This window comes from Eurypyga helias, unplaced genomic scaffold, assembly GCF_000690775.1.
Source record: "Eurypyga helias isolate BGI_N326 unplaced genomic scaffold, ASM69077v1 scaffold9893, whole genome shotgun sequence".
NCBI classification, from domain to species: Eukaryota; Metazoa; Chordata; class Aves; order Eurypygiformes; family Eurypygidae; genus Eurypyga; species Eurypyga helias.
Genome location: NW_010241864.1, coordinates 2,432 through 14,279, shown reverse-complemented (window position 1 = coordinate 14,279; position 11,848 = coordinate 2,432). Strand labels below are relative to the sequence as shown.

At 45.0% G+C, this 11,848-nt stretch overlaps 1 protein-coding gene across 1 annotated transcript; it reads right to left on the bottom strand.

Annotated features, from left to right (window-relative positions):
• Positions 1 to 645: 645 nt before the first annotated feature.
• Positions 646 to 7,988, bottom strand: LOC104507563 (ras-related C3 botulinum toxin substrate 1-like; the record flags this gene model as incomplete). The annotated part of the gene is made up of 6 exons (XM_010148890.1): positions 646 to 1,227; positions 1,391 to 1,550; positions 2,199 to 2,261; positions 3,877 to 3,933; positions 6,144 to 6,261; positions 7,917 to 7,988. Coding segments are annotated over 6 exons (601 nt in total), but the record flags the coding sequence as incomplete, so codon positions are not given.
• Positions 7,989 to 11,848: the final 3,860 nt, after the last annotated feature.

Here is an 11,848-nt window from a genome sequence, read left to right as displayed (position 1 = left end):
ATCACCAGAAAGGGTTTAAAATACAGGTTATATTGCTCAGTGAGGTTCTAGGAGAAAAGCGTTTACTACAACAGCTGTGGGAAGGACTGGTTCAGAGCTGTACCTACACCAAACACCCTACCTGAAATCCAGAGGCATTTACCTGGATCACCAACCTGCTGCATCACTAGGCCCTGCTGGCACCTGCCCCAGCAGGGTAAACCCGGCTTCTGCACAGCCTCCAGCCCCTGCCTGGCACTCCCATTCCACCCACCCCAGCATTTCCTTTATCCATCACACGCAGTGCTGGCAAAAGGACCAGATGGACTTCAGTGAGAAGAGTTATTTATTTTTGAAATCACAACAGCAATTACTAGACTGCAACCAAGCCCTTACCAAGGATAAAGCGTTTTACACTGCGACTCGAGGCTGTCAGTCACTCCAGCCCCTGCCTGGCACTCCCATTCCACCCACCCCAGCATTTCCTTTATCCATCACACGCAGTGCTGGCAAAAGGACCAGATGGACTTCAGTGAGAAGAGTTATTTATTTTTGAAATCACAACAGCAATTACTAGACTGCAACCAAGCCCTTACCAAGGATAAAGCGTTTTACACTGCGACTCGAGGCTGTCAGTCACTGCCAAAGGCTACGACGCCCCGCAGTGACGGGGGGTGAGAAAACACACAACCATAACAGGTTGGAGCGCAGTGTTTCGCTGGCTGCATGGTACTGTTACTTACTGTGAAAAACTAGAAAGTGTTTCTGTGTTTCCTACCACAAATTAGAGTCATCTTGCAAGAAGAATCTTTAAAAAAGTTTAGTGCTTAGTGTTCGCAGCACAACGACGCAACTTAGTTCAGCAGACAGTTTGGCAACACTTAATTGAGCAAGAATAGGGTTTTAAAAATAAGGCTTTACCCGGGTTTGTCTTTTCGGGAGCTTGCTTCTAGAAGATGCAAGGTACCTTTCATACGTTAAACCACTGAAACTGAGAAATCGTTGGTTCAAGAATTTCTGGGAGAGAACTAATTTATAACAGAAAAACTTGGCATTGAGTGTGAATGCTCCATTGTTCCGAGCAGCGCATGGGGTTTGGGGTGGGGGAGGGTAACATCTACAGCAGCAGACATTTTCTCTTCCTCTTCTTTACAGGAGGGGGGCACAGAACTGCTCGAATAGCTTCGTCAAACACTGTCTTGAGGCCTCGCTGCGTAAGTGCCGAGCATTCTAGGTATTTCACTGCACCTGTGGAAACACAGAGGCAGTTAAAAGCAGTTTGCCATGATTACAGCAGCACGGCTCCCAGTTCACTCCACGAGAAGGGCCAGGCATTTGTTTTAGCTAAGGTACACCACTTTCCACAAACACAACTCAGACCAAGTCAACAGCCACCCCACTGCCTTCATACCTATCTCTTTTGCCATGGCAAGGCCCTGTGGGTAGGTGATGGGAGTCAGCTTCTTCTCCTTCAGCTTTTCAATGGTGTCCTTGTCATCCCGGAGATCGAGTTTGGTACCCACCAAAATGATGGGGGTGTTGGGGCAATGGTGCCGCACCTCAGGATACCACTGCAAGAGAACAGCGTCGGTTGTGTGGGGGCAGATTTCCAGGAAAGCTCCAGCCTTACAGCTGCAAGGCTCCCAGCCCTGCTTGACACTTGCAAGAGTCAGAGAGTACAGAGGAGGATGCAAGACCCCATTAAAAAAGAGCACGCATTTTTAATGAAGTGGCAGGTATTTCCAGATGCTTTCCAAGTGTATCCTCTGATGGGCTCCTTCCAGAACCACCCTGTCCTGCCCTGGCCCTTGGAGACTGAGGCCTCCACAGTGCCATGCAGCCGGGCTGCAGCAGCAGCAGCGCAGGGGTGGAATGCTGACTGATTTAGAAACCAGTCCTATCAACCTACTTCTTACATGCATTTGGGGTTTTAGCATTTTTCAATTTGAACTGCATGAAAAGGACAGTTCCTGTTTGTGATCTCAGCACCCTGTTGGCTGAAAAGCCTTGAACTGCATCAAGGAACGACTCGTACTTAGTGTTTCACAGGCCCTGAACTTCCAAAGCTCAGCAAATGGCTTTCTGCCTTTCCAAACTGCATTTCACACTGTTTGAAAACAAAGGTAAAAAAAAAAGACATCACCTACTGTTTTCTGGAACTGCTGTCAAGTGAACAGTGTTGAACCCTCAGAAATGGTGTGCTAAAAGCCTGCACTTACCTTAGCACGGACATTTTCAAAGGAAGCAGGGCTGACCAGGGAAAAGCAGATCAAGAAGACATCCTACAAAACAAGTTGAGAGGGGTTAGCCCAGCAGAGCAACCATCAGAAATCTCATCACCGAGAAAAGTCCAGTACCACCAGCATCTGTATCGCACTCATCAGTCATCTGTGACACTCGCACAGGGCCAGGTTGACAACAGCTGTACGTGACAGTCAGAGGCAGCTTTCCCAGTAGGAATCCATTCCCAGGCAGCTACAAGCAGACACAAGGGGGGACCAAGATGACAGAGACTGTAATCAGGTTTATAATCAGCTGTTGAGCAGCCAGCAGCTAACATCCTAATGCCACTGCACTGGGAGCTTTCTGCCCTAAATGTCATTTTTCTCCCTCACTGACATTCAGAGAAAAGCCCCACAGACTGCTGATCCCTGGCAAACGCAGGAAGCGATGAAGTCGTCAGACTGGCTTCTGAACTGGGCTTGGGTGCTCTCTGCAGAACTGAGCAATTTAAGCCTCGGAAGACCCATAACTCATCGGCACAGGATGTGCTAGGTGTTCCCTGCTGGAACTAGTTATTAAAATCCAAATACACTATCAATGTACTATAAGTAGTCTTAAACTGCAAAGGATACGGTATGGGGTTAAAAAATGGTAAAACAATAGTTTCTACAATTATTACTTCCATGCCTGAATCAGAAGAATCTTGTAGAACTGTCAGGTCTACTAATGTCAACATAAAAAGGCTTCAGGATTTCTCTATAACCAAATGAGGATTGAGAAGGGTATTAAAAACATCAAAGCTGCCTTCTTCCCCTTCCAAATGACGAAGCAGCAGAGACAAAAGTGGGTATTTGCAGGGATCGCACACAGCTTGCTTTTCAGCCGAAGGCAAAAGAGCGAGCAGGTAAAACACTGGAGGAAACGCTTACCCTCTGCCATACAGCACACTGCGAAAACCCTGCGCAGCCCCGTGCCTAGCAGGCTGTGGTCTGTGAGCACCCCAAAAGGACGTTCTGCTGTCTCACCAGGTGGAGACTGCCATCTTGCTGTACGACCCAAAACTCCATAAGCATCTCTCAAACAAGCCCAACTTTCCCCAGCCTACCTCCGCGGTCGAACTTATCCCAGAGGTGTTAAAGAATCAGGTGTTTTGGAATGTTAGTTGATTGTGCGGCATTCTGAGGCGTTCTGTTAGGTCAGCATCTGACATCCGCACTGCTCAGCACTTGCAACCCACTCGTTCATGCACCACCCCAACAAGTTTCCACAGCAGCGTCCCAGAAGACAGAACCAACATCGAACAGTGTGATATGATGGCCACTACTTCCGCGTTCCAGTTCCACAGGTTTGCGGTGACTGCAGTCCGGCACATCCTGCGGACTTTCTCCTTTGCTAGCTCCAGAGGGTTCCAAAACAATCCGGGCAGCCTTCAGGAACCATTTGAGCACTTCCTGTGCCTTGCACACTAACAACCTCAGGGAGTAGGAGGAGAAGTTGTTTGTTTGTGAGAAAAGGTTTTGTTTTAGCAACTCATATAAAGCAATTTGGTAACAGTTCTCAGCAGTTTGATAGTCCCAAGAACAGTAGTTGTTTAAAAAATAGGGGCCAATTTATCACTAGTGTAAGCAAGACAAGATGGCAGAACTTGGAACTGAAGTGTAAAGTTTTACATACGGCGATAGGCTGATCTGTCAGACTGGAAGATCTATTCCTACCATTGGTTGCTCCAACCTAGTAACAGTAGGAGATAAAGTTACTCCTCAAATGGATTTGAGGGAAAAGGTTCTCAGTCAGTGACTTGTGCTCACAAATATTCACAAGATGGCTTTTCTTGAGAGACCTGGCCTTGTAACGCAGCACAACCGGCCACCTGCATCCAGAGTTGACCACCGAACTGCCCCTAAACCTGCCGCCGTCTGCACTGCCGCAGGCCACCTCCTGAAAAGCATCCCCCACCTGCATGTCCTTTTCAGTCTGGTCTCCTGAGGAAAGTAAGTTAACCACCTAAGCCTCCGTTTCTGTCCCAAGTTCTTTTTTCCCAAATATTCAGAAATATTCAGGAAAGGGTATTCAATTCCTGTATATTTTAAGGAAAATAAAGAGACGAATAAGGGAAAAGATACAAATTAATGCCCCTGTGGTGGCAAAGTCCTTCTTGTGCAGTTAACAGCCGCGTGAGCTGCTGGGCCACTGACAGACACACTGGCCAAGTCACCAGCGGTACCTGCATTTAGTTGCCCCGGGCCTAGTTCAGGCGCAGACGCAGGGAAACGGGGCCACGAGAACATGCCAGGGTGAGTTTTACACAGCACAGTAAAGGGAGGGGCACGTTGAATGCAGATCCTGAAAAGAGTCAGGCTTCATCAGCTCCACTCCTACACCATGTGCTTTTTGTCAGCTTTGTGGTGGTTTTGTCCCTTAAGTGACAAGGAGCCGGACATCCTGTACAAGTCCAAGATCTGAAGACTGCTTCCTAAGAAGTTCAGGACCTACCACCCTGTCTCCTCTTCTGCTGTAAAAACCAATCCATGTAACTAAAAGTACTTCAGACCTTTACTTAGCAGTCACACATGCTCGTACAGAAGAGATTTTTCCCAAAAGTATGCTCAGATTGACATGGAATTCTGTTGCAGTTCATCAGAAAGCCACAGTTACATTAGCTGACTGAAGACAGGCCCTGTCACAGGGGAGGAACAATACAACCCTTGCAACTCTGCTTTCTCACACTACTGAGTCATCTTTCAACATCTCTTCTTCTACCCTGAGAAAGTTTTTTGAAAATATTTTTACAACGTTAAGTAAAGCTGAAGTTACAGGATACTTGGAGACATCTATGTATTAGAGAAAAAAAGCTTTCCACTGTCTCTCTTCCTAGGAAAGGCAGGTACTTCTGGCATTTCTATTAGTTACTTAGAACTGGCAAGTTTATATCCATCTTGGGTATGGTATCTGATGGGAAAGCCTAACCCCAGGAGTTAGCAAGCAGTGAATTAAGGAAAATTGTGAATTAAGACAGTCATATAAAAAAGCACCAGAGTTAATTTAATAAGATTCACATTATTCAAGAGAGCAGTTATCCTGCAGAAGAACTGGAACAGTTTTGCATTTTATATTATTAGCACTGAATAGATACCTGACATTTAACAACAGTAATCAGTGCCAAAAAACCCAGGAAATTACCACCTTTACTTACAGCACGGCTCCTCGAGATGAAAGTAGCTACTCTAAACAGAGACTAGAAACCAGCCCCTATCGAGACTGTCACTAAGTCACGCTGGAAAGAGCAGCACAGATTACTTCAGCCTTTTCTTTCTAGGAGGAAAGAGGCAGCATGCAGACAGGACTTTGTCAGCTGCCAGCGTGGAAGACAGAAGCACGCAGGTACTGGTGTTAACAGCACAAGCTACGCTAAGTAATAAAACAGCCATGGGCTCAAGTGCATTGGAAAACCCCGACGAAGCCTCTGTCAATACCAGTATCGTCTTCATTCAGTACTGCTTCTTTCCCATTCAGAACATCTTCAGAGACTAAACCAAGTGCTTAGCAGCGACAGTGTCCAGTTGCAGCCAAACAACCCACCTAAAACTAAAACCCAACTCTGCTTCTGGCAGGCATGCTAACCTTAAAATCAACGGACTAGCTGATGGGACTGGCAAAGGGTATGAGGGTTTTGTTTGTTTTCTTATTTCAAGTCAAGCATTCTGGCCGATTCCGAGGCTGGACCTACACAAAAGCCATCAGCATCGGTTTGTACAACTGCACGCACGAAGACTGTAACACTACAACTACAACGGTAGGATGAAGGAAGGTAGCTTGCAACAGATGTCCATTACTAAGGAATACAACTCCAGACACAACGCTGGCCTTTTGTTCAAAAAGAAACACCTTTACGTTAGACAAAGCTGTACAGATTATTTATAGCTTCACACTGTCGTTCTTACTGTTTGCGGATAGGAGAGCGGACGTAATCTGTCATAGTCCTCTTGACCGGCTGTATCCCACAAACCCAGATTGACCGGTTTTCCATCAACCATTACATTAGCAGAGTAGTTGTCAAAACTGAAAAACAAAGAGTTAGCTGTGTTAACTTGCAGTAAAACAGGGCACCCAAGGACTTTTTCCTACAGAGTCCTAATTGGGAACTCTACAAAAGGAAACATCTCTGTTGCGTCCTTCTGCTCCCCAGAAACAGTAACATTGCTCTTTAAATACTAAGCCGGGTTATTGGGTAATGGAAGTGAAAATATGCACGAGATCCTCTGAAAAGGAGTCATATTTTTCACTGCTCTTCCAAGGAAGTGTTGATTTCAGTAAGTACAGGAGAGCAGGTGATGCACTCAGCACGCACTTTCCAGTCTCAGTGGGACATTCAGCAAGTTAATCTGCCTCATTTTCTAAGACTTCGAAGTTACATGAGCAACAACCAAGAAAGGAATCCCTAATGACAACAGTACATAAGGGAAAAAAACCCCTAATTAATCCTGCTAATCAAAAACCTCTCCAATGAAATATAAACGTTAATAACCAGGGACCGGTAGAGGCATAATTTTTTACATCAACACTACTGTAGGTGCAAAGGTTTTAATGACTTCTTAAGGCTAAACTGAATTCACTGGGAATACAACCATACTGTAATGCAAAAGCCTGAATTTAAGACCCAAAACAAGGAAACAGGTGTAATTAAGACAACAGGGTCTTGGAAGTGTAACTAAAGTAATCCGTAAATATCAGCAAAATGTATCCTGTTATCTGAAAAAGTCATCAATACTTGGAGAGAGCAAGGCAGACATATGAACAGACACATCCAAAAAGGGCAAAGCAGCTGCTCAGGTATAGAACACCTCCCCCAACAAGCCCCCAAGGAGAGAACTACACTAATACTGATACTGACAAGTCCTTAAGTGCAAGAAAATGGGAATCACTAAAATAAATGAGTCCCCACAATCTTGTCCAAGGAGCTGGAGAGCTGTGGCTGGCTTAGCACAGGATTGACAGTATCACAGTCCTGGACAAGCCCCTGATTCTTACAGGGGCCTGTAGCAACAGGACAAGGGGTAACGGGTTTAAATTGAAAGTGGGGAGGTTTAGATTAGATATCAGGAAGAAGTTCTTCCCAGAGAGGGTGGGGAGCACTGGGACAGGTTGCCCAGAGAAGCTGTGGATGCCCCATCCCTGGAAGTGTCCAAGGCCAGGCTGAATGAGGCTTGGAGCAACCTGGTCTGGTGGAAGGGACCTGTCAATGGCAGGGGGGTTGGAACTGGATGGTCTTTAAGATCCCTCCCAACCCAAACCATCCTGTGATTGATCTGTGTGACAAAAAGTGGAAAAAAAATGGAAAATGAAAAATCTTTAGTCAGGTAAACCAACTGTTTCTGACCACCACAGAATGTTTTACCAGCTGTTCAGCCTTGGGACTGCTTATTACGAACTCTATTAACAGACAGAAGGAACATACTGTTTTAGAAGAGCCCAGCATCTGATACAGTGCTGGCGGATGTTAGCCCCTAGTACACTAGGCCTAGAGGGCAGAGGGAAAACTGATGGAGCAGAAGCCTGAAGGCTCTGTACGCACACTTGGATACTCAGTTAAACGTTGCAGATCAAACTGAGGGGTGCCTGCAGACAGTTCAAACAATTCCGATGAGGAGCATGGAATGGCAGTAAGCACAGAGAAGTTGACAGAAATAAAATACTAGGATTTTAGAAGTACTTACACAGTGGGTATATATTCCCCAGGGAATGCATTGGTTGTGTAGCTGATGAGTAGGCATGTTTTACCTACAGCACTGTAAAAAGAGAAAGTTCACATGTAACACACAGGTATCTTGAATAATGAGAAATAACATCCCTTTTAGGGATGAAGGCTGATTGCACCCAGTCAGAGCTAAGGAACAATTGAGTGTCAGGAGTTGCTGAGATGCAGGAAAAGAGCTAACAGACTGTAGCCCTAAGGTTACTGGCAAGGGAAACACACCTAATATACACAACCATTTTCTGAAGTCATAAATTACCAAATTTTGTTAATCTTTAGACAAACGCACCCACAAGTATTAATAAGACTATTAACATCTGCTGGTCACTCATCAAGACTGCCTTACTCCAACTCCCTGAAACTAAAAAACACCTAAAAAGTATTTCCAGACCCAAAAGTGCTATCTTTTCCAGAAAATGGTATACTTTCATATAAGTTTGAAAGAGCTTAAAAAGTATAATTTATCAACACATCGATGCATTTGAGGAACAAATACAAATGATAATCCTCACAGTATTTATTGCTACTGCAAAGTAGCTCCCCACATGCATTCCTCAGTTATTTCAGAAACTGATTTATAGACAAATTACATTCCATTGCTGGAGAACTTGGAACACCAAACCTTTCCCCACTGATCTAATTCTGAACAGCCTCAAAGGGGGGCAGGACAAGGTTCTGTTCCAGGTTTCTTTCAAATCTCTGGCAGCCAGCCCTTTCCCTCTCCACCCTCCTCCCCACACCTTACCTAAAGTCAAACATTTGATTAACTACACCATGGAATTTCTGTCACAGTTTCAATTAAAGGCTTGGAAAACTTGAAATTGGATCATATTTCTCTTAAAAAAAGACTCTGCCAAGAGTGTTTCTGCCACTGCAGACTGGTTCCCATGCTGGCTGCTCACTTGAGTGCATAATCCTTTAACAGAGTGAGAGATTCCAGAGGTGAGTGTGCAACTCATTGCTCAAAAGCGATAATGCCCACACAGCCTTGCAGTCTTCCTGATCACCTTCTCAAACAGACAAAACTCCAGTGCAAAGCAAATTGCTTTGTCTTGCAGATGTTTTATCACTGGAACACTTTGCTCAAAGCAAACTACTTTGCTCAGTAGTTTGAAACCTTTCTGTACTTACACATACAATCTTGTCACTAGTATTAGGTTTGTCTCATATGCCAAAAAAAACCCAACAACCAAACACAAAAAAAACCCACCCACCACAAACCCAACCAAAGAACCAAATGCTATTGCTAAAATATCCTATTTTCTTTTAGCTTCTGCAGAAGAAAAAAGGACACAGAAACAAGCTTGGGCTTACTAACTCTCCAGCTGCAGACACTGAGGCATTCCTAGCTGAACTTTACTATGTAACTTCCATTTAAACCACTCACTTTCTTCTCTTGGTCCAGAACCGTCCAGGCCGTCACTTCACTTGCCAAAGGCTGTCTTCAAAACATTCCTTAGAAGGATTTAACACTCAACATTAACCAGCCAGCCCTACCTGGTGACTCACCATTTAAGGCAGTGCAGGCAGGTCAAGTAAATCTGAGCTTTGTCACAACTGTAACTTACCCACTGTGTTGTAGCTCAACCCATAGCAAGTCTCTCCGTTACACCTGAAGCAGTTCCATACTGCGTTAGCTCCAGTGGTTGATAGCAGCATCTGACATTACCTTAACTGCCTGAGCTAGGAAAGAGTTGCTTCACTATACTAATAAAAAATCCTATATCTAGGATTTTAGCCCACATGCCCATTTCTTTGCTGTGATCTTATGTTTCTGAGCTGACACCTAGCGTGACGCCTCATCTGCTGCAATGCTCTGATCATATCCTGCAGTTTTCCACACTGCTTCTAGGAAACAAGATGCCAGCTCCTTGCACAGCACGAGATGTCCCCGTCCCCATGCACACACTCTCTTTTACCAAGCTGTAACAGCAACAAGAAAGGGGTCATTTAATCCTGTTCTGGCAAGTACAATCTCTGCACATTCTCCTGCAGTAACAGGCTCCAGAAGTACTTGTGCTCAAAAGCAGGAGGGGAATTTACCCTTCAAAAACTTCCGTGGGAAAGACCAGGAAGCAGTAAGACAAGGCAGGTAGCCAATTTCACAGCTGTCAAAAAAGGAGGTCCCATCTCACCTCCTGCACTAGCACCCCCTGACTAACGAACCAGAACAGGGAGCTCAGGAAGGCTACTTGCCCTGCCTCCCCGGGGAGGGCAACTCGCTGCTTCAGCTCCCCGAGCTCCCAGGGCAGCTTGCACAGAGGGAACTGCACTCAACACACCAAAGCAGGCTACGCTGGTCCACCTTAGGAAGGACAAACATGAAAACCTTCATGATACCAAGAGGAGCACCAGCTGGCTTCTTCAGGGAACTTCTTGAGGCACAGAGGCGACGTGTTCTCACGCCTCTAAAACTTGTTTGGTCTGACGCTTCATTTTCCAGTAAGTTCATTACGGTTAATTTCAGCTTCTAACAAATTAATGTTGAACTCTACATTTTCAGCAGTGGATCAAGAACTTTTCTCTGCAGCCAGGCTCCTCTGCTCAGCTTGCACTGGCTAATCAAAACAGCACGAGAAGGCAGTGAGATTTTATTCCAAGCTTAGAAGTGTCTGTAGTGGGTTTCTGGCAGCACCTATCAGCCAGAGTCATTTAAACAAGAAAACACATTCAACAACCCTGTTTCAGACTAGCTCCATCTAGGTTTCCTGCCTGCCTTGTCTTCTGGCTCACTGCCCTACAAATCAGACCATTATGGTCACCAGTCTCAAACACTAATGCCCACCTTCATAAATAAAGTACATCCTCGAAGTACTTTATCAACCAGTTTAGACTTCTAACTTCTGTATTAAAGCAACTCCCTCAAAAAGAATTCCAACTGTGTGGCAAAATATCAATCCTTGTACATAAAGGCTGAGACTGAGAAACTAAAATAACACCAAACCAAGATTAGTCATAACAAGATCTCTAGCAACTACTTCATCGTAGCTCTGTCCACCCACTATTACATAAATGAAACTAGTAACATTTGACTGTTATTTAAAAGTATGGCCTACAGAAATATGACATTTTAACCACTTGACAAGCAAAATATCAATCCTTGTACATAAAGGCTGAGACTGAGAAACTAAAATAACACCAAACCAAGATTAGTCATAACAAGATCTCTAGCAACTACTTCATCGTAGCTCTGTCCACCCACTATTACATAAATGAAACTAGTAACATTTGACTGTTATTTAAAAGTATGGCCTACAGAAATATGACATTTTAACCACTTGACTTACCAAAGTGAAAGACTTACCTAAGTGAAAGACTTACCAAAGACAGCACGGAGTCCCTTACTGCTTATAGGTACCATCCAGAGATTAACGTATTTATATAACGACACGTGTATCAACTCCTGAAAACAAAACACGCCATCTCCTTCCTGGCCTTATTTACACTAACACATTTTATGAAGTTGGAGCTTACTGCATTAGAGCTGCTTGAACCATGTTATGCCGCACACACTGAAAATGCTCTTGGAGGACCTGCATGGGCTTTTCTTCCACTCAAAAGGCACCAGAGCCACACAGACAGCTGAGAGTTTCCTGCAGCTGCAAACCTAATGGAGAATTTAGTTCCCACCTGCAGCCGTGGTGCTGGAGGCCAGCTGAGCACTTGGCTGGTTTCATTTCAGAAACACAGATATCAGCAGGCAGGTGGCAGCTTCTCAGAAATCAGTGAGACAATCAGAGCTTGCCTTCTCTGACCACCCTGAACTGCCGCCCTAACAGCCACAGCGCTCACCCGCCCTGGCCTTCACTCAAGCTTTAGACAACAGCCGAGAATTTCCCTTGTACGTGGGTTTAATGACACACGGCTCTGGCAGATAAACTGTTTTACTCACTC